The sequence below is a fragment of the Seriola dumerili genome, unplaced genomic scaffold, assembly GCF_002260705.1.
Source record: "Seriola dumerili isolate Sdu_G_001 unplaced genomic scaffold, Sdu_1.0 BDQW01000104.1, whole genome shotgun sequence".
NCBI classification, from domain to species: Eukaryota; Metazoa; Chordata; class Actinopteri; order Carangiformes; family Carangidae; genus Seriola; species Seriola dumerili.
In genome coordinates this window covers 1,082,131-1,105,966 of record NW_019174359.1, presented here as the reverse complement: position 1 = coordinate 1,105,966, position 23,836 = coordinate 1,082,131, and the positions used below count along the sequence as shown (strand labels likewise).

General features: G+C 40.4%; 1 protein-coding gene across 1 annotated transcript; it reads left to right on the top strand.

The window, feature by feature from the left end:
• The first annotated feature begins 626 nt into the window (after nucleotides 1–626).
• LOC111222638 (PHD finger protein 1-like) lies at nucleotides 627–15,684 on the top strand. The gene is made up of 15 exons (XM_022746433.1): nucleotides 627–704; nucleotides 917–998; nucleotides 1,714–1,800; nucleotides 2,850–2,944; nucleotides 3,454–3,602; nucleotides 4,095–4,190; nucleotides 6,096–6,164; nucleotides 6,565–6,688; nucleotides 8,053–8,120; nucleotides 8,697–8,828; nucleotides 10,809–10,887; nucleotides 12,479–12,594; nucleotides 13,191–13,277; nucleotides 14,858–15,141; nucleotides 15,202–15,684. Exons 1-15 carry the CDS (start codon nucleotides 627–629, stop codon nucleotides 15,324–15,326), a joined length of 1,671 nt encoding a protein of 556 aa, XP_022602154.1. The 3' UTR covers nucleotides 15,327–15,684.
• Nucleotides 15,685–23,836: the final 8,152 nt, after the last annotated feature.

The window sequence follows — 23,836 nt, the reverse complement described above, 5'->3', positions numbered from 1 at the left end:
TTTGCTTTTGATTCACAAAAGGCTACATACACTGTTATGTATCCTGCGTCTGTCTTGACTTGAGTGCATGCACTGGAACAAATGCTCAACGTGCAGATATAATGCCTGCACAGTCATTTCATGCATCTATTCAAGTTTTTAAGATGTTGGGAGAGAAGAAGACAACAGCAAAGTGCAAGGCAGATGCTTCAAGTAGCTGCACACTGATCTTTGTTCATTCAATCAAACTGTATTGCAGCAGTCATCATGCAGTGTTGTGTGTGTGTGTGTGTATTTGTGTGTGTGTGTGTGTTTCATGTGTGCAGTAATCATTTGTCTTGCTCTCTGGTTGTGTACTCACTCTCATCTTTCACTGTGGTGGATACAGGCTGTCGTTATGCTCTGGTCTAAAAAGAGGAGGAGGGGATGCGAAGGGGTTTTTTTTTTTTAACCCCTTTGCACCGAAGCCCGCCTGTCTGAGAGCCAGCCGAAACGCCGGGGCCATAAACCCCTCTGTCAGCAATGGCAGCAAAGTATTCATCGAATAAATCGGATTTCCATTTCACATGAGCCCTGCTCTCTCTCTCTCTCTCTCCCCTCTCTCTTCCCCCCCTCTCCCCTCTCCCCTCTCTGTCTCTCTCCTCAGGATGGGGGGAGTAAGTGAAGGAGATGATGTGTTGGCTCGATGGAGTGATGGACTACTGTACCTCGGCAATGTGAAAAGAGTAAGTGCATGTGGAAGTGTGTGTGTGTGTGTGTGTGTGTGTGTGAGTGAGAGAGACAGAAAGAGACTTTTCAGTGTGCGTATGCGGTGTGTTTGTGCGAGTCAGAGAGTGTGTGTGTGTGTGTGTGTGTGTGTGTGTGTTTTCACCTGGATTTGAAAAGACTTCCATTTAGTTTTGTCAATCATTCCGCTCACCTGCTATCTCCCTCTCAGGTAGATGGAGTCAAGCAATGTTGTCTGGTGAGATTTGAGGACAACTCGGAGTTCTGGGTACTGAGAAAGGACATTCACTCGTGTAAGAAGAACTCTTTTTTCTTTTTTCTTTTTTTCCCCTCCCTCTCCCCCTCAGCTAGAAGAGTAAATAGCTTCCTGTTGGGGGCACTTTGTGTATCTTGGGTTAAAAAATGCACCTAGTTTGAGGTTTCTGAATGCGTGGATGCTCAGCTGAACTCACACTAAAGGTGCTGGTTTCCACTCTGAAACTTTGCCTGAGGAGTTGCAGGAACACTTTTCTGATTCTTTCCCCTTGGGAGCTTAAAACTTCATATTTTTTGTATTTTTTGTATTTTTTTTCTCAGGATTTCTGAATTGTTGTATGAAGAAAAAAAAAAAGAAAAAAAGCAGAGAAGAGATCACAGTCACGTTCAAGGTTATGATGCTGAGTTCTCTGAGTATCCTGATGGGGGCACGTTGAGATGTAATTGGTATATTAGAGTCTATTTATGAATTTATTAGACTAATGACTCCTCAGGGAAATGGCGCCCCCACTTCCACCTAACATCAAGCGAAGGGTGGAAGTTGGACGCTTGTTAGGACCATGCTGAATATCCGCCTGTCAAATGAAGTGAAATCTGAAAGGGTGCAGGAGACACTGAAATCAATGAGGTGGCAAGGATGTGAATCAATATACATAAATTAATGCCACTGACTGCTCTCTCTCACTGTCTTCCTCTCACACATTTACTTCCTCCCCTCCCCTGCCTCTCTCTGTCTTTCTGTGTTTGCCTCAGTTGCTGCTGGAGTGGAAGAAGTTTGCTGTATTTGTGACGCTCCGCCTCTTAAAGAACCCCTCATAAATTGTCTTAAATGTCGCCACGGTAAGGAAGCACGCCTCATCATACGCTGTCAAACGGTGGTTCTCCAACCGTTCCTGCACTGACCTTGAAGATTTGACATCGTATGGTAAATAACAGTGTTGCTTTAAAAAAAAAAAGAAAAAAGAAAACACTTTATCATAAATGATAGATAGGAGTTGTTGCACCTGAATTCTGACTAGAATGAAAATGAATGAGATGGAGATGGATGAGATATAGAGGGAACTTTATTCATAGACTTTAGAAGATGTATTTACTTATTACTAATTTAAAGATCCCCTGCAGATATGTTTCACGTCATCTAAAAATACTTTTAGAAGTTTGGAATAATAATTTGTGTCTGATGTGCTTTTTCCACAAGAAAGTCATATTTAAAAATGATCAAAATTACATCTTCCCCCTTCTCCTTCATTGAAAAATACAAGATCTATGAATATGCAAATATTTTACATTTCAAAAGTTTGACTGTGGGACACAAGAAGTCTCTTACTTCACTGTAGAATCCACTCTCAGAATATGTGCACTGGCTTCCAGACAAGTTAATCATGTTCCTATGTGCACATCTTAAACTCAGATTTAAAAGAAAAAAACTTTCCCTCCTCAGCAGGTGAACTTGAAAACAGCTCTCTGGTGTCAAACTCTGCACATACAAAATCCTGCACAGCGAGAGTAAAACGTCCGAGCGAAGGAATAACAAGCAAATCACATTGTTCGAGTGGAGGAGGACTTTAAAAGTGGTGAACTGAAATACACTGAAGTGCAAGTGGGAAGAGGTTTCGCTCAGCACCAGGATGCACAAGCAGGAAATTGGCAGCGGATTTTACCGTCACGTCGTTGCAGCTCTGTCAGGCGAACACGGTTGCTGACAGTTTGTTTTGCGGAAAAATCAGACAAATATACTTCCTGATGCAAATAGTATAGTAAAGTACTTTGCATGTCGCTGAAACAAACCAGCAGAGCACTAAACATGGAGATGCTTTGCCATTATTGTCACTCCGGCTGTCTGTCTTGTAAACACGAATTAAACGCTCTGCCTCCTCCTCCCATTACAGGTTATCATCCAGAGTGCCACACGCCAACCATTGAACCGGAAGCTGACAGCGATTCGTGGATATGTCGGCAATGTGTCTTTGCAGTTGCAACCAAGGTCAGACTGCTAATCTCTCCGTCTCGCACTGGGGGGGGGGGCATAGGGAGAAATCCAGTCAAATATATCAAGCTTCGCTGCCACTACACTGTTGTGTACGGCAGGTAATGGGTTTATCTGAGGCAAAGCACACTAATTCCCTCAGTATTGACTTCAATATTAGATGTTCTACATTGTGTCCAAGAAATCATGAACAATCAATAGTTATGAGGCAGAAAAACTGCGCTGAAGTTGAGAGAAGTACATTTAAAGTCAATCAATCACATGTGCTCCAGTTCTGTAGATTTGAGATGAGAAAGCACCCAGTTAATTGTCAATCGGTCAATGTCCATATCTCATTGTCCAGACTTCCTCTGCCTCGGACACTATCTCTCACAGCTGACCTACAATAAAATGAGACGAATTGCCTTCTGCCCAACGAATGCGATCCGTCTCCCTCGCTGCTCTGACATGACAGCGATTTGAGGGGTCACCAACCAATCAGCTCTAACCTAAAATTGTGTTTTCAGAGAGGCGGGGCCCTCAAACGGGGACGCTTCGCCCGGCTCATGCAGTTTATGAAACTCCGACTCCCTTACCAGCTGTCGTCTTTAGACTGGGACCCGCAGCATCTGACCAATCAGCAACAGTGTTACTGCTACTGTGCCGGACCTGGAGAGTGAGTGACACTGCAGAGGCCAGTTTGAGTTTGAATGTACTGTTCATGTATGCTCTTTCATGGTAGACATTTTCTCTCAGCGCTTGATCTCATCTATGTCAGTGTCGTCTTGTGGATTATTTGTAAATTGCATGCAGCGAGTCAGACGTGCGTCAAACAGCATTAGCAGGATTTTTTTTTTTTGAGTTTGTTTTGACTTCCATGGAATGATATCTGAGTGATGTTGGCTGGCAAACTCCACTCGTCTGGCATCTAAAGCAGAGTAAAACAAACTCCCAGCCGCCATATCTTTATGAGTGGTTGGACCCGGTGGGAGTTTACACCTGAAGACACATTTCAGCTTATGAAACGTGAAGTGTCAGGCAGCTGCGCTCATCAGCCCGCAGCCTTCCTAAATTATGCATAAATGCAGACTTGTCAGGTGACAGATGTTAGACACATTAATTCATTCATGTGTTTAAAGTGTCTTCCTGTTTTCTTGTTGGATTGCAGGTGGAACCTAAAGATGTTACAGTGTGGAAGCTGCGGTCAGTGGTTTCACGAGGCCTGCACACAGTGTCTAACCAAGCCATTACTGTATGGGGACAGGTGCGTTATTGAGCTTTACTGTGAAAACTGCACTTCTTCATACTCACAATTATAATTCTGTCTTTCCATCATTGTAATAAATGCTGTGATAAATATCTGGTATTTGGTAAAGCCAGACTGATGTGGGATTTTTGAGGCAGATATTGATTGAGATTGATTTGACAGTGAATAAATGATGCTAATGATGTACTGCAAATAATACCTTTACATAGGAATTTAAATGTAAAGAATTAAGACATAAAACTGTAGCCTGTAAAAATATTTTTACTGCATTTTCTATCTGCACATCTGTCAATATAAATACCAATACCAGTATATTGTGAGCAGCCAATATCGGCCAATAACATCATGACAATACATTTTGTGTATTGTGTATTGTGTATTGGATTTGATATTTGGATTTCTTGTGACTTGACATGATTTACATTGATCAGTTTTTTTATTGCTCTACCACTCACCACATGTTGTTTATTTCTTGTTTGGGAACAATATCCAGGACAGATTGAGCAGAAACCCAGATGTGTTAAATGGGTTTTCATATATATATTTGTGTATATATGTACTCCAACTTCAAACTTACTAGGCTGGATAATAATTGGAATAATAGGTTGACAATTTCTTTGATCATTCGCTCTATAAAATGTCAGAAGATAATGAAAAAACACCAAACGCAATTTTTCAGAGTCAGAGGTAATGTCTTTAGATTGCTTGTTTTATCCAAACATATTCAGATTACACTCATACAAAACAGAACGTTTAAGAAGTTAGAACCATTTTACTTGATGAAAAAACTATTAATCGATTATCAAAGTTGTTGTTAATAAATTTCCTGTGTAGATGAATCGTCTCAGCAGTAGACCTCACTCTGATAATGAAGATAATCAGATGAAGACGTCTACTTGACAGCTTCACTTGTCAGAGAACTGCTTTAATTGGCTTAAGACTAAATTATTAGTGCGCATGTTAATGTATTCACTGACTCGCGCCACAAGGACAAGAGCTCCTCACATACTCGGAGCAGAGGGACAGTGACAGGCAGCAGAGACAGACGTATCATCTCTCCGGTACTGAAGCAGTTCAGATATGATGCTGGGCGGATATGCAAGCTGCTGATCGCGGTGCAGTTTGATAGGCTCATGCGTGTAATAAAATGTATCCATCCATTAAGTTATTATTGTCATTAACCATCTGTGTTAGCCGACTGGGTTTTACACCCACCCTGACACCGTGTTATTGCCGAACCTTTTCTGAGTGAGTGAGGGAGGGAGGAGGGCGGCCAGGTGCGCGCTGGGCGGTGTGAAGGAGGGATTAGATTTAGATTGACAGTCAGGGAGAGTGAGGCCGGATTGGTACAACATCTGCTGAGCAGGTGATGGAGGAAGAGTGAAGACTGAGTTCACAGTTGGAATAGTAAGCATGTGCTGCCGTCATACTGTGTCTGCGCTTCATCTCTCCCAATGACCTTCTGCAAACACACGCATACAGAAGGACAGATGCACACAATGTTGTTGTGGTATGAGCCGAGTTTCAGGGTCACCCACAACAGAACGTCATTATAGTGGAACAGATACACCTGTCCACTTATTTTCAGCCCGGGTTGATTTATATGGTAAAATATCTGGAGACATATATAGATTGCGAGGAAAGTAAAGGGGAAGCAGAAGTGTGAAGGTCCTCAAAGAGAAACAAAGACAAAAAATCAGCATGAAAGACTTGACATGATAAGAAGTCTTCAAGATAGAAAATATACTTGTTTTGGTAAAATAAAAAAATCAATCAAAAAGCACTGGCTGTGCAAGTGACAATGAAAACATTGGACTTAACACAAAAAAGACAAGTTATTTTTCAGGGTTACATGACACCTTTCTGATTTCCTGCCTTTTTTCTTTCATGCATCTGTTTTAGGTTTTATCAGTTCCAGTGCTCTGTATGTACGAAGGGACCAGAGACCATCCAAAGACTACCCATGACCTGGTAATGTTAGCAGTATCACCTTTACTGACATGTTTCCAACAAAACATAACAAAAGTTTTACACAGTAGCTATTTGACAGTGCTGGGAAAAACAACATTGGGACGTACTTCTACTTTCTCATTTTTCTTCTTCAACTTCTAAAAGGACAAGTCCATTTGATGTCAAGTCACTTTGAAGTGTTAGTAGTGCTAGTTCACATAACACAACACAGACCGATTTTGCAGTATGTAAGAAAAATGTGGTATATCTGTATAGGCTCACAAATGTTGGAAAATATTTATCTTATATCATGAAATTTTTAAAAATATTCTGAAAATTCTGTTTCATTTTTTTATCTTTGTTTTGTATTTGACCTCTTTCTTATTATCTAATTCTTTTTTTTCTTTTCTTTTTAATGCAGGGTGGATTTGGCTCATTTAGTGCTCTACCATCTCTCGCTGTGCTGCAAGAGGAAATACTTTGATTTTGACCATGAAATCCTGTCCTTCACCAATGAGAATTGGGACTCGTTGCTCCTAGGCGCGGTATTGATATCTCCCTGTTTAAGCACCATGATGAAATGATGTGAAATGCTGCCAGCCTTTATGCATTTGAGACATAAATCCTATTAACCACTATTAAAGTAAAATTTAAAGTTAAAAAAAGTATGACCTCTACGTAAGCTTAAAGGGGAACAAGAAGAAGTTAAAGAATTAGATGTTTTAATGATCGACGACAGCCCTTCCCAACCCTTTTTTTTTTTTCTGCCTGACTCACCCCCACAGTCCTGTCAGATGAGCTCAGGCACCCTCACCATCTGTTGTGTTGCAAATGTGCTCATTTCAATTGATTTTAAAGTGGACATCATTTAACACACTCATATTAAAGTAAATATTGCTACAATAGTTTTTATACAGCTGATAAGACCATTTTGGACCAGTTTCTATTTGTACTACTGCAGTATCATTTGCAGCTGGACAGTTCAGCCAATTATTAGCTATTTTATCCATTGCTTCCATTAGCTTCCATTAGCTTCCATTAGCTTACTTTAGCTTACTTTTATCAGCCTATTTCCAGTGTCATTATGCTCATTATGTCAACTGTTTATCCAATACTTTAAACTATATTTCAATTATTTATCAATTACTTTTAACTAACTAGATTAACCATTTATCCAATCATTTTAGCTAGCTGTTTCAACTGTGTGCCCGTTCCTTTAAGGTTTCAGTTTCATCCATTTATTCATTACTTTTAGCTATTTCAAATGTCAAAAAAAAAAATTATAATTTTATTCAGGTAACGTTCACACAGTTTAAACTATCCATTACTTTCAGTGAACTAGTTCAACATTTCCGCTCGCTTGCTAACTAGTTTTCTTGCGCTCTCGATGCCAGCACGTGGTGTTAAGGTTATTGCAGCTGGCTAAGACTGGAGGGAGGGTTCTACTGTGCAGTCAGTACAGTTTACTGTAGATCAGAGTTATTTGCTTGTTTGTTTTCCACCAATGTGTGGACTTTTCACATGTCCCCTTGGGTATAAGTAAGTACCCCCCTGGTTGGGATTCACTGATTTAGGACACTGTCAGTATTTGCAAACATTAGGACACATCTACAAACCGGAAGATAAAAGTAAAGATGACTAACTATTCTGAGCATTTTCTATACGTGTATCTGAGGTTTTGATTTCTAACTTTAAGCTGTTTTCACATTTTGAAATGTATTATTTGCTCTGTTTTCACATAACAGCAGAGTTTTTCAGTCATGTAGCCACAACAAGTAGTTTTCCATATCAACACTATTGCTGTCAGACACTATAAAAGAAAATGACTGTATGCATTAAAGGTTTTCTGTCTGATGTCCGTTGACTGTGTAAACACACCTTTGATTTTTCATTCCCGTCTGTCCTCCAGCTCTCTGACACGCCAAAGCAGGACCGCTGTCACAATCTCCTCAATGCTCTGAACTCCCACAAGGACAGGTAAGTCATCGCATATGATGAGAAGAATAAACACCGACCACACATGACTGGATTGATGAGTAGCACTCCATGAATAGAGGAGTCTTCTTAGTGCTTCGTAGTCGGCGATGTCGGACATGCAGGTTGAATTGAGCGAGGGGAGATGTGTGACTTTGAATAAAGAGCGACTAAAATGTAACTGCCAATTAGACCAGATGAAATTTAAACACTCTTTGGTGCTTATTTGGTCTTGTTAGAAGAGGACACAAGTCATAGGTACTTAATCACAATATCCAGTCTAGAGGCCTAATTGCTTTTAGTTTGGTCTTCATTGAAAATTTGCAAAGTACCTTGCAATTACAAAACTGCAAATTTCTCCAGGCAAAGTCTGCTCTAATTACATATACTGAATTACACAGTCACTACCTTTGAAATGTTCCCAAGCCAACTTTTTCATTAGGTGAATAAGTTCATTTTGTTACACAACTTTAAATTCTTTATTGGCATCAGAGACAAGTAATGAAGAAAACACTCTCATAATGTGATAATCATTTTTAAGACCGGGCTCACTGCTGCTGTGTCTCTGCCGTCGTCCAGGTTTGTCTCTGGAAAGGAGATCAAGAAGAAGAAGTGTCTTTTCGGGCTTCAGGTACGAGCCCCGCCTCCGCTGACGTCCGATTCGTCTCCCCTCATCACCGACCCACCTATCAACATCACACACCGGAGAAGGTCAGAGTAAGGACAGCATCTCTCTTTTCTGCTCTTATCTCAATACGAGGTCTTGGAGTCCCACAGGGTATATAGTCACTGCGCATGAACAATTAACCTAGGAATCAAAGGACTGCAATTTTCATATGCCGACGAAAGTGTCAGTGTCTTCATATTTGCCTTAAAGAGTTACCCCCCCCCCATGGTACGTATGTACAGATCTGCAGGTGGGTGTGTGTGTGTGTGTGTGTGTGTATGTGTATCCACGCTTCCTGTAGTTTGCAGATTTCACACACACTCTTTTCATTTTGAATCATTTTTAGCATTTAGCTGCTGCTTATTCAGACTGAATTAAAGAGGTGGGGGGTGGGGGTGGGGGTGGGTGCTTTTGTAAAAACCATTAATACATATTTTCAGTAATTTTTAAAGTGACAAGTCTTTCTAGTTGCCAGCAAGAGACAGTGAATGGTTGACTGGAGTGAATTATTATTTTTTTTACTTCAACAAATAGACAGGTTAGGGTTACGCTACGTCGAACTAAGTACAGAATCAGTGTATTCGTTTTTAAAGATGTCTCCTTTACTATGTTTTTACTTGATACAAGCATTCAGACTTTATATGCTTATGCATGTATATGTGCCTTTAATTCAGTATAGTGGATTGAAAACAAATAAGCATCAAGCACTTTTCTAAACAAGAGAATAAGAACACACAGGCAACAGCACAACACAATAAAACGAGATTAAAGTGACAATATAAAAGGATGTAACACATGAAGAATCAACATTAATGTATAGAATCTGGAATTCTTCATATAATAGTCAGTGGTTAGACAAAAGCTATGTTCCTGAGCCAAAAGGTTTTCTCCTGCTCCTATTGACATCAAGGGCTAAATATGTTGATGTAGACCAATCAATATGTCAATTCAATGCCTTTGTCCACAATCTGATATTTATAACTATAGGCAAGATTGCCATGAAATAGATAATAGATATCCATCAGTGTCGGAGTATAAAACAAAGTGAGTTATTCTTAAGTGTCCATGGACATCCATGGACTACAGAAGAACCTTTACTGTTTTGTATATTTTATGACCTTTTACTACCACACTCCAGCAGAATTGCCATTTTTGTACAACAAAACACTGAGATAACATCAGGTTTTGGCTCAATGTGCTGTGGCATTTTATGAATCTTAATGTCTTTGATCCTGTGGCACCACCATCAGGCCAAAATTAACACACAGAGAATTGCAAAAGAAATATCAAAATCTAATGGGAAAATTGTAATAAAATTCACAAAGCACATTAATTCTCCTCAGAAGACAAACCCACTTTATATTAGACACTACATAAGCTTTCCTTTTTGTGTCACCCTCAGGCCAAAATGTCAGCTTTGTACACAAGATACCTCACAGTGAAGTGGCCGGAGTCAATTTATTGAACAAATTCATGCCAATAGGAGGATGGATCCTTTTGATTTTAATGACTTCATGATTTCTTCTTTAGCATCACCCTCAAGACAAAATAAACATTGAAGTTCCTACTACTTGTACAGCTCTAATTATAGTGTAATAATGAATACGTTGTCTATTCCATGCAGCTTTTTCCAATCGTTGGTTGTAATAGACGTTTCAGCCTCTAGGGGGGTTTTAGACCTCAAGTCTCATTTTCATAAACAAGTTTAGTTGACAGGGAATGAGGAGGATTTTGGGAAGAAGAACCTGTAGAGAAGAAGTGTTTTATGTCTGTGTTATCTTTTTATGCCGTTCATATTTTTCAAATTCCCTGCTGATGATGTTTTAGGCTCATAAAGTTGAAAATTTGTTGCTAATATAATATATAACAATCATTCAGAGTATCACCTCACCGCTCTGAGCTCCTTGTGTTTTACACCTCTCAGTAGATCTTTAGAGAGACACACTAATAAACTAAACATTGCACTTTGGGATTATATGTGTGTGTTTCTGTATTAATTTATGTGTTGTTGTTGTTCGCTTCAGCCCGCTGTCACTACCCTGCCAGAGGAGAGTGGGGGGGCCTGAGTCACGTAAATCAAAGCGTCGCATCATAGAGACACAGGTCAGTGGCCTCTTGTCCTCAAAACTAGGGTGGGGGGAGGGTGGGGTGGGGTGGGTGGGGGGGTTGTAGTCTGGGCCAAAAAACCTCTCTCTGAAATTATTTTTTTCCTTTTTTCTTTTTCTTTTTTTATGCAGTCAGGTAAACAGCTCTCTGTGATCCAAATAACCTGTCAGTCAGGCGCTGTGATGAAGCTTCATTTCGCAGTCTAAATCAGTCTGCATGTCTTTTAACACCCAGTGCAGCTCAGTGCCTCAGTATTTTTCTTCTCTCTCTTGCTGTATGTTTAATGCCTGCTGATGCTTTAGAGTCTATGGTCGGGGCAAGAGTGGCGTGCGAGAGACGCGGTGTTGTTGTGTGTTTAGCTCGGTTAAAATGTATAATTCAAATACAAACTTGGCTGCACAAAAACCCGCTCATGTATTTCATCAACATCTGCAGTTCGGCGGCGCATTTATCATGATCATCAAACCCAATTCCCAGCGGATCACACTGAAACAGGCGACATCACATGTGGCAGTTACTATTTTTACACAGCATTCTTAACCGTGAATGCTCATTGTGCTGCGTCCTCCTACACATCACTCTGATACGTGTATGTGCACGTACAGTAATCCTGGAACAATACGCTCCACGGAGCACTCGTTTTCACTCTGGCACATCCAGGCCCCATTGTGCCCCTCTGATTGATGCTAATCTCCGTCCTTCTTGGAGGAGCAGGTTCGTTGTAGTGGGGAAAGTGAGATGGGAAGGAATGCTGATATGCGTAGCCTGGGATCGCTTCCAAATGCACTTTGCAGTCGATTACAGTTTGGCCAGGTGGCGCTGGCACCTTGACAGTGCAGCATTGACAGAGCACATCCATTTAAAGGCACAGACGCAGACTAAGGCCACTGAATAATAATCTCCCATCCTAATACTATTGCTCGAGAAGGGAATGATAATGGCAGAGGGTGATGCCATATGTCATAGTCCAGCGATGAGAAATGCAAAAACCTTTGCATGGCGTCCACCCCTACATGGTGTCTTTAGTGACTGATGGCTCTGATGATGCTCTGATGTTTTTACTTTTCATGGGTCGTAAGTCGGTGTGTCGAGAGAGCTGCCTCACCAACCAGTCAGCCCCATGAAATGTGCAATGAAGGTGATACGCTCAGGCAGGCCTTCCTACGTCTGTGTCTGATGAACCTCGGCACGATGTGATTCACAGCCATTGATGCAATTAGTGTGGATTTATAGGCATATCTGCCCATTTCTGCCCTCGGGCAATTCACGAACATGGAATTCAAGCTGCTTCTTGTTTTTTGAAGAAGACAAAAAATGATTAAAATGATTAAAACTGACAATGATATACATTTAGTTTAAGACAAAAAATAAACTAAATGTATATCATTGTCAGTTTTAATAATTTACTGTCCGATTTTTAATGTGTAAACCTGTATGTAATTGTACTTATTGGACAACTGGACGTTCCATATGCAGAATTAACTTTACGCATGAGTTAGCACTGAGGTATCAGAGCTTGACTGACTCCTGTGATGATGTTGGCATCCATACACAAGCTGATCTGTGTGTGTGTCTCTCCTGTGCCCAGGCTTGTCCACCTCCAGTTGCTGCCAACCCCATTGAGCTGCTGCCATGTTGCCATGGTTACATGGGAGGGGCCAGCCTTTACAACTCCAGGAAGTCAGAGGAGGAGCTTAATTTGAGGTAAGGGGTGTGTGTTGTGCCATTTTTGGTTTCTGTGGTGATACATTATTGATAGGTCAGCCCGATGGGTCAGCCCACCTGCATTACAAGAAACATGTTGCGAAATACTATGGGACACTATACAAAATATTATAGGAAACCATCAGGAGAGCTCTTGATGCTTGTGATAATATCGTTCCATAGCCACCTGGAGGCGAGAAGCCCCCCTGCTTCCTGTGCTAGGAGGTAATATAATGCAGATAGATTTGTTGTAAGTGCAGATGTTGCAAGTTTTCCACTTCTGCCACCCCCCCCCCCCCCCCCCCCACCCCCCCCGGGGCGATGGAGGTGGTATTATTTTCCTCAGTAGAAATTATTTCCAATAAAAACTTTTTCAAAGGTCATTTATTTTTGAATGATGTGACCAAAACAAACTTTTTTTTTTTTTTCCTCTGTTGTGTATTGTTGTGAGGGCAGAAGTCTCAGCAGGAGATACTATATCTTAAAACATGAGTCAATAAACCTTGAGATTATTCTCTTTTCTACTGTTTTGAATCACAGCTGGATGAAAATGTAATTTTGATTGAAGCTGTATCCTTTGTGCATCACGTCCACAGCTCTCCTCCCAAACGGATGTACGCCCTGTACCACAGCACTTACAATGGAAATACCGCGCTCTCCAGGAATCTCCATCACTACAACAGGTTTCTCTCGTCCTCATCTCCCACAACTCTGCTAGACATGTACATAATAACATGCAAGGCTGGTCTTTGGGCCACATAAAGATATTGATTATGAAATGATATTGGATTTACTTTCATATTTGGTTATTTAATCTATAAAAAGTTTCTCAATTTCATTCCCTTGAAATTTAGTTCATTATGATATCCATCCAGAGTCATGCTGCTCTGTTCATCCAGCAAATATTTTACTGTTGGTAGCTCAGAAGGTTCCATTTTACAATTTCAAAATCAAGTTAACAGGCTACCCATAAAGTCATGGACAAAAGTATCAGATGTTCTGCAGCTGCTTGTACTGGAGCACCAACTGACCCTCTAGTTGGTCCCTTTCAGCCTTGGCTCTTGAAGACCCTTTTCACCATATACAGAATAAGAAGTGTGAGGAAATCACAGTTGCTCATCTGAATGTACCTTCAGCATCCTTGGTTTGTGTCGTGTTAACCACATTCGAGTATTACTGAATCACCATTATCACCATTATAGCACGTGTAGCAGCATTTGTCAAGCCGCTACATATACATTGCATATTGTATGTCCCTGCCGATGAGTTTCAGCTCTAATCAGATTATGTTATCAAAATTTTTCATGACTGTTTGTTTAGACACATGAGATGATTTAGGACTTTTTCCCCACTGACTTTGGCCTCTTTGAGTTCTCTGGTGATGCCGTCACATATTGAAATGCCGATCAACAGATCTCTTACGGCTGTCAAGTGCTGCAGCATCAGCAGTCAGGAGTATATCTCATGTTTGGAGTAGTTTTTATATATTTCATGATTGAGTTACTTCAGGTTAAAACTGCATTTATTGATTTTTGGAGAGATGGAGCAACAAGCTGTAAGCACAACACTGACACACATCATTATCACCTTGTAAAGTTGGTATGGGGAACGTGTTAGCAAGCAGTTGCTAATTTATACCGCCTGCAGACATGTAGCAACATTAGCTTTAATTTGGAGGCTTGTTTGTAGCCTCAAGTCCAATATTCACTCTCTTTTTAGCTCTGTTTTTGGTCCTCAACTATGACTGAGGGAAATATGTGGATTTTTAGCTGCTAAATCTACCAGTATATTCACAAAGCTAATCACTTTACATTTCAAGTCTGGTGTTTGGTGCTAAGCAGGTAGTGTACAGTGTTTTTCATTTAGAGCTGAAGCAAAGGAAACAAGGTCGATGACAGCAGTGAGAGAGAGAGAGAGAGAGAGAGAGAGAGAGACAAAACTGTAAAATTGCAGCCATAAAACCAAATCTGACCCAAAAGATGCTAAAATGCTCTGCAGCACTGAGAGGCAGTATGCTAAGCTAAGCTAGCAAGTATATTTGGTTCATTGCTTATTAAAAAAATATTAATTACGTTCTTTTCTCGTGTGGTCTTTTAGTCTACTTTATATGTTGCTAGTGAGGACAAATACTTAAGGCTGTACATGGTCCAAGGATATGTTTTTATTTACAATAGTATTTTCTAGTGAGTGAATGGTATTGCAGTACGCTTGTGAATCAGTGCTTGTTCCTGATTCCTGTGCTCTTCTTTATTTCTTTTCCTAGCGTGGAGGACACCTGCAGGTTACCACCGCCGTGCTTCCCGTACCCCCTCAATTCCAATGGCAACCATCACCACCACCACCTCCACCAGCACCATCACAGCCACCAACACAACCACCAGCACCAGCACCAACACCAGCCGGGCCAGAAGCAGCTGGAGCCCGTCATCCTACGTGATCTGCCCCCTTACCAGGCCGGCATGGGCGGAGGGGGTGGCGTAGGTGGTGGAGGAGGAGGCGGAGGAGGCGGAGGTGGAGGTGGAGGAGGAGGAGGAGGCGGAGGTGGAGGTGGAGGTGGAGGGGGAGGAGGTGGCGGTGGAGGTGGAGGAGGGGGGATGGGAGTTGGAGGTGGCAGCGGGACAGTGGCCAGGAGCTGGGGTGGAGGGGAGGCAGTGAGGATCTTGGCGAGACGTGTCACACCAGACGGGAAGGTTCAGTACCTTGTGGAGTGGGAGAACGTGAGTTTGTACTGAGACGAAGAGCAAACACGAGACGCACTGACTGTTTTGCAGTTGCCACAGGAATACTGTGTATGTAATATGTGGCAGTGTTTAAAGTACAAACAAAACAAAAAGGAAAAAAAAAATCTCTACACGTTGCAAAATCCAGGTTGCTCTGATAGTATCACCTCTATTCATTATAACCTCACTACTCGTTACTAAATGTCCCTCTTTGCTAGTGTTTCTCTGATATTTGTACTGTTAACTTTGGAATATGCCTTTGCATTTATCATGTTTTACAGCGATGAGAGAAAGTATTTAAACCTCCTGATGATTTGTGTTGGCCACATCCAGAGCATGTCTTTAAGTGTACTCACATATTGATACACAGTACTGTGCAAGAACCTAAGATGACTGCTTTTTCACTGCTCAATTTCTAATTCTTTAATTTAAATTATACACAAATAAAACGGTAAACTTCCACTGGTTGTCATGTCAGACAGCCAGCATGCTGCTAATTTAAAGGAACAGTTTGATATTTTGAGAAATAGGCTCATTCACTCTCTAATAACCATTTGATACCACTCTCATGAGAGACAGTTAGCTTAGCATAAAGCCTGGATGCAGAAGAAATAACTAGCCTGGTTCTGCCAAAGGTAAAAAGAAATCCATCTACCACTGCCTCTAAAGTGTTATATAAGCTGGTTGTTTAATTCATATAAAAACCCAAGTGCAAGAATGGCAAGTTATGTTTTTATAAGAGGTTCTCTGTCGGAAAGGACTCGAGTAAGTCACTGTGGCTGGTCATGAAAAAGTCCTAGCTCTTAGTCTTTATGCTAAGCTAACCGTAGCTTCAGATTCAATGCACATACAGACATGAGAAGGCAAATAAGCATATTTATCAAAATGTGGAACTGTGGGTCGCCTCAGTGGCTCACCTGGTAGAGGCCTCGTCCAAACCGCAGCAGCCATGGGTTTGAGTCCGACCCGCGGCCCTTTGCTGCAGGTCATCCCCTCTCTCTCCCTGACTTTCCTGTCTATCTCTCCCCGTACTATCAGAATAAAGGCAAAAATGCCCAAATATATAACATAAAAAAAACGTGGAACTCTAATAATGATAATATTAAAAAAATAAATTTTGATTTTATTTAAAATTAAAACAATTTCCGATTCGATGTGATCTGTAGTACAAAATGACTTTGAATTACATTATTAATTGTGTAACACAAGTACTCAGTACGCATTGATTTAATGATTTTCAGGTCAAAGGATGGAAAGAAGTGGAGGTTAGAAACATTTTGTGAAAAAGTAAAAAAAACAATCTTTGAAACTTTTTCAGCATTTTAATGACTATATTATGTTAAGATTATAATCTTTTAAATTCTACAGTGGTTTCATTGATTATCTGTAAACCAGGTGTCTAAAAAAGTTCACTTTTCCAACCACATTTTGTGCAATTATAGTCTAGACATGAAGACAACTAAATGACCTGACTCATATCACTAAATTAGTTTTTAGCGGGTATTTAACTTGTTTGTTCTTTTTGAATGTAACAAGAAAAATTATATTCAAAACCAAAGCTTTCGATTGCATTCAGTGTTGATATCCAAGGGATGAGCAAGCTAAACAACCAGTAGCCAACGCCATACTTCCATCAGCCTTCGCTTTTATAACTGCTCATTCATCAACTGATGGTTAGTGCTCACGTGGAGTTCAGTGAGAAAATGAACCTAGAAGATTAGCAGTGATGAATGGGCCGTCATCAGTGAGAGGCACGATGACAGCTGGGTGGCGGCTAATGGCTGCTCATGAAAAAGCGGTAACCTTTTATTGGCCAGAAAGAGACAGAGCCGTGCTGCCAGTGTTACAGTTTTTTTTGGCTGCACAGAAGGTAGTTTATGCCTTTGCTTAAGGACTCTGTAACAGTGGCAGTTTAAGGATTTCACCTAGATTCTCCCAGCCTTTCATCTACTCAGATGTCAGTTTCTTACTTTGGCTCCATTAACAACAAATTCTCTGGAGGTTTTCGTATCTTTTCTCATGGCAGTATGTTAATAAAAGATTGTATACATGTTATTACGAGGTTACTTATTTGTTATGTTAGATTTTGTCATACATAATTTACATTTAGACTATTATATGTATTAGAAATAGGAGCCACAAGAGGGCTTTTGTTTTATAGATAGAATTATATATTCACAATATATTGCTATGATCGAATAACTTTATTTTATTTTTTTGACGTGGTTGCATAGTGCCTATATGGGTTGTGTACCTGCCGATTGGTCAATCAGACGACAGATGAACGAGGCCATATTTCTACTAAACAAGACGATGGCTCCTTGTGAGTTGACAGATACAACCACGTGGGTAAATGACGACCAGTTACGATGTTGAATAGAGGTTTTTAATCAGGACTGTGATCTAACTGTACATTCCAAACCAACAACAACAACGACAACAAAAGAAATATAGCCTATATGTTACTGAAACGTCTGTTTGAAGTCATCAGGATGGGAATTATTTTTGAAAGAATGTGCTTTTTGTTTTTTGATGAGTGTTAAATGTCAGAAAGATCAGCTGAAGGTCCAGCCACTCTGCTGCTGCTGTTCAGTTTTCATGTCGCAGGGGGTTCAACCCTTGTGTTCAAAGTTACAGTACAGGTAGAGAAGACACTGATTGGCCCCCCTCCCCCCGACTCCTAACTCAAACCCGTAGTATCTTCCAGAGTCCAACAGTATGTAATTTGAAAGGTGCAACATGGCAGCATGGTCAGTGTTGATGACGATGATGATGATGATGATGATGATGATGATGATGATGATGATGTCCCTTCTTCTCAGATGTGTTTTTAGAGGCGAGAGGGGCGCTGAAGTTGGATTTTATCTTTGTGCAAACAGGTTACATAAATCTAGAATACTGTGGTGCAAGTTTCAGAGTTTATATTTTATACAGAGGTTTATTTCAGCAATCTGTTCGATAAAACGTACACAACATATACATTTGTCAGTTTTATCTTTGAAGAAAGACTGTATTGCAGGTTTAGTTGAACAAAAAAAAAAAAGAGACAAATACAGCATTTATACTGTTATAATCAAACCAATGCAAAACTCACAGATTTTATTTCAATACAGACCTCTCTGTTGAATTATCTCCTGCACCTATGCGTACATTTCAGGCCAGTGAAATGTTGTTGCATTCAATTTTCGTCATCCTCCTCAGTGGCTATTTGACTGTAGTTTATTAGGAAGGGGTGTGTTGAACCTTTCTAGGCGATGGTGATGAATGTATTTGTGTGTTTTCTATGGTATGTCTATACCCGTCAAGTGCTTGTTATAGGTTGTACTCGAGGTGGAACTCAACCAGATTAGTTTAAAACAAAAATAGGAGGAAATAAAGACATCAACATTGAGGAACAAACTTTATTTTGGGAGAGGTAGTCTTCTTTTTCTGATTAGTAGTCAAGTCCATGTTCAGTTTGATGTATTTTTGGAGAAATTATGTTTGTACATGTATACTCTGCATTGACACACCTAATATGTAACATGAATAATAAAAAAAAAAAAAGTTTCACCTCATACAATGTTTTTTTTAATCTATTAGTAAACTCAGCTAATCTATGTTTTTAACACACGGTTGACTAGTACATTCTTGAACATTTTGTGTGACAAAATATGACACCTGAGCCAGGTGCTGCTGAAGAAGACCATGAGATGTTGTCAAAAAGTTCCGAAAAGCTAGTAAAAGTAGCTTTAGCTTATTTTATCACACATCTTGTCAGACATACTTTTTCAACATCCATAACTTTATATCCAGAGTATTTTATTTCCTGAATATATACTTTTTATATTTTTATGCATACATACAGTATATGTATGCATAAAAACGGGGGGGGGGCTGGGTGTTGCTGCTGGAGCATGATCTACACACCAACTGAGAGACCTTTTTCCGTTGTAAGAATTTCAATAAATAGCTTAAACTCGTACTTTTGTGAGTAGGACAAAAGTGAAGGATTTTCTTTTAATCTTCCTCTGAAGTCAAAAATTTCATTTTAAGCAGTTTGATAAATATGGGCCCAGGTCATCAGTAACCCCGAGGACGATCTGCGCTATGAAAGGCCCCAAAAACACACTGTAAAGATGCTATTTTAAAAGGCTAATAATGTACATTTATATAAAGTGCATCCCCTCTAAAAAGTGCGTGAGTTTTTTACTTTTAAGTAAAAAAGTAGAGCGAGGTTAGGTGAGGTTTTTCTCTCGACATTGATCGCTAACACTGTAGGTGGTAATCAAACAATGTTGGTGAGAATCCCTCTAAATTAGTCTGATGGGGATGATAAATTGCATTTCAGCCAAATATATCCTGTAGGAGGGATTAACAACCTTTTTTTCTTTTTTTTTGGAAGAAAATTTACTACTGCTGCCAACATGAAAGACAGATGTTTATTTTGTGCTTGTGCCAGTTACAATGAGTTTTCAAGACGAATGGAGATGCCAAATAATGACTCCAAGGACTAATACCTCATAGCTGTCTAAGTCCTGTGACATATTGTATTTCAGAGAAGCAGAGGCAATAGCAATTCAAATCTGGTCTCTTCTTTTATCATTTGAATGTGAAAAGTTTTATTGTACTTTGCAGCTGCTCACTTAAAATTGTGCTTTAAACATGGCTAATTAAAGCTTTTTTTGTGATTAACTTGAGAAAGGGAAGTTACTTTTTCAGTCATGTGCACTCATTGTCTGAGGGTAGATCAGTTAGACCTTTTTCATAAAAGACTTCAGGCTCTTCGTATCACGTATGCTAACTCACTGTCATACATAGACACCTCAATAATACAGAGCCATTCAGAGTGTCATTAGTAACACCTGTGCTTTTCTAACTGTGACAAGTGTCTGCCGTGAAAAAGGCCAGGTGTGTTACATTAAGGGATTTAATTGAAAATGAGAAAATGGCAGACAGGTAAAAATGGTACAGTTTTGAATTTTTTATTTAGAGGATGGATAGGAGCCCTCTCCGTCTTCTTGTTTATGATGTGTTGCTGGAGTTCCTCATGAGAATCTGTTTCTCCCTAACCCCAAACCATGTTTTTTTTTTGTACATCTATAAAATATGATGAACACTGAGTGGGAAGTATGTTTCAGTATCTTGCTTTCCCTGATCTGTGCTGTCAAATATGTCTCCTTTCTTTCCCTGGTTGTAGTTGCTGTATTTTGGAGAGCCAAAACGACGGTATTTTTAGGACTGACTTCACCACCTGGCCTCAGCTGCACCTGCACTTGCAGCTGCAGGTTTTGACCACAAGGCGGCGGTCACACCTCAACATTTAAGCCAAAAGCAGGCGCTGCTCTGGATGCTGCCTTCAACTGCCCCTCTGAAGCAGAAGGGGTGATAGCTGACAGTGCTGCACGTTTTCAAGTGATTTTGCTTGAATCAGTACAGGAGCAGAGAAGACAGCATGCGGGACAGACAGGTAAGTACCTGTAAATTAGGAAAAAGTTAGTGAAGACGAGCTCAAACTCTGTGAGTTGGCCTCAGTGCACTTGTCTCCCCTTCCAGTGGGGAGCTGCAGGTCTTAAAAAAGTCTTAAAAAGTTGCCGCTGAAAAAAAGTCTTTTTCAGTTTAATTATGTTTCTAATGTTATTGCTGAATTATTGTTGAAAAAAGCTAGAGGTGCTCTGATATACTAGCTAATAAATAACTCCTGTCCATAACGTCCCTACTGGTTTCCCTTTACACAGTATGATGGAAATTTTTTTTATTAAATTTCAATTTATGTGATATTATAAAGTCTTAAATTTAATATGGTGAGCCCTGCGGAAACCATGTGAATGCTGAATATTTACAACTGCAGCCAATTCAGCTCCATTATCGACTATGTTTACATATAACATGTTATTTCCCCCCTAAACTGCCACAACTGTACAACTTAAATGTATCGTACACGCCAATATTTACACCTCCACTTTTACCAGACGTGTTAATAACGTGAGGTTCAAGTTTTATTTTAGTTTAAAATGTGTTTCTTTATTTTTCCAATGCCACCCAAAGGCAGCACACGCTAGCTCAAGGCGCCATTTTGGCTCCGCAGCTTCTCTTCATGATGCAGTTCCTGTGTTTGGTCATGTGCTGAAATCCAGCGTCGCATGATTTTTTTTCTTTGAGGTGCTGAGGACGTAAAGGACAGTCGACGTCAAATAAAATCCAACTTTAATGTCAGTGTTTGTTATCAGTTGCCAGGTAACCACTGTGAGAGAAACATTAGCTTGTTTTCAACAGGTCTGAGTTTAAAGAGCCAAAACATTACAGTGACTAACTAACTAACTGTAGGCCTACTCACCTGTAGTAATCAATACATGGTAATAATATAACATAAGTCTATGTTATCATGGTTCTTAACGGGCTCATTAGCCTGTCAATTAGTGTAAAATACCTGTATGCTATTTTAATTTTGTCCCCTTAGTTTGCATAGTAAAGTAACATAAGATAACACATTCAAATGTTGTTTTTCTCTTGTCTTATCTGACTACCTGTTTTCAATACAAAATTTTGACTTTACTTTGATAGAAAATTGGGAAAACGAGCAGATATTCAGGTTTCAAAAAGCTGTGTTAACAGGACACTTTTTTTTTTTTTTTTATAATCCTTTTGCAGTTCATTTGACACCATGTTATTTCTCCATGACTGACCCCTAACCATAACCCTAAGGGCGTCAAATGACACACGAAAAGCTTAAAATGTGTAGACATGACTCATGAAATGTCCCTGTGGCGTGATATTTGAACACGATCACAGGAGTTGTATCGTGTTAGTACCGGTGAGTTTTTTTTTTGGCATTTTTGCTTTAGAAAAATGACTTTTACAAATAATCATTTATCCAAATTGCTGCTGAGTTATTTTACTCTTATAAATGAACAGATTAAAGGGGCCATTTGTAAGTTTTGCGGGTGGTGGTGATGGTCACTTTGATAAGAGCTTCGGCCAAGACAAGAGGTTACAATACGTCCTCTGAGCAGCGCTATGTCTTCAGGGCAGATTGGAGGCTGCAGTGAGTCGCTATCGGAAAGTGACGTGACGCTGGTTAGCATGCTGACTTCAGTAGAAGAAAAGAAATTATAGAAACAAGAGTCAACATTGGCGTTGCTTTCCACCACTGGAGACGGCTGTTGGTGAGTGAAAGAATGAAGATTGATGCTCTAGGCTCGTAATGTTTCTTCTACTGATAAGTAAACAGCTGTTAACGCTAACGTTGGCTTTGTAGCAATAGCAAAAACTTACAAACAGCTCCTTTAATCAGCTCATCATTTCAGCTCCAGAGGATTGGTTGGTTTCAGGGAGCCTGGGGAAATAATGCCATGTATTGTGGTGGTGGGTCAACAACAAATCATTGCCCCAGGACCCCTCAGGAGTTTAATCTGGCCTTGGCATCGCATTACACACACACACACACACACACACACACACACACACACACACACACACACACAGTAGCCTACTATACTGTAGCCTGAAGCAGTACAGTGAATTTACACTCACTGCAACATTATTGAAATGTTTTTTTTTTTTTCCAAGAAGCCAGCACAAAATGTAAAATGCACAGGCTAAAGATAGGTTATAGATATTGGGAAATGTGCGCGCCCACACACACACACACACACACACACACACACTGAGAGAGAGAGAGAGAGAAACGCACACGCGCGCGTGCCCAGTCCTCCACCCCCTTCTCTCTCTCTCTCTCTCTCTCTCTCTCTCTCTCTCACTCACACACACTCACTCGTGTTTCACCCTCACACCTCAACAGCAGCGTGCAAATAAACACACACATACACACACGCACACACACGCTCACACACACATTTCTGCATCCTGTATTTTTTTATGCACCGGGAACCAGGCGCTTTATAAGCGGTCGTGGATTATGATGCCAGTTTTTATAACAGCGGAATATTGGCCTCTCCTTCGGCTCCAACTGTGAATAGCAGTAAATCGCGTGTTTTTTAATTTTTATTTTTCAGATTTATTTCTAATTTGGTTCCCCGTTACTTCTGAGCGCCGAGAGACCGCCGAGACGCAAAGCCTACGTTCAATGCCGTTGGAACATGTCCTATGTTCCCTTTCAAGGTAAGACAGAGCAGATATTTTATATTTTTTGTCATCCACTGCATCTTTCTTTTCTGTCCTCCTCCCCCGTTTCTCACCATCCTCTCTCTCTCTCTCTCTCTCTCTTTCTCTCGTTCTCTCTCTCTCTCTCTCTGTCTTTCTGTCCCTCTCTTCTCCCTCTGTCTCTCCGGCACTATCATATGCAATAGGCATATCTAAACGCACCATAGCCGACAGGTGCATAGAAATAGCCTGGAGTGCCTTCTGAGATAGATGCCCACACATGCACACACGCACGCACAAGCACACTGGGATCCAGCGCAGCGTGTGTCCGTACAGACCTGTGCATGCGGCAATTATAGTATTGTAATAAGGTATGCATGTGTGCTGGTGTCACGGTCTACTCAATGTAAGAGCATTCCTCCGTTTGAGAGCAGCCACAC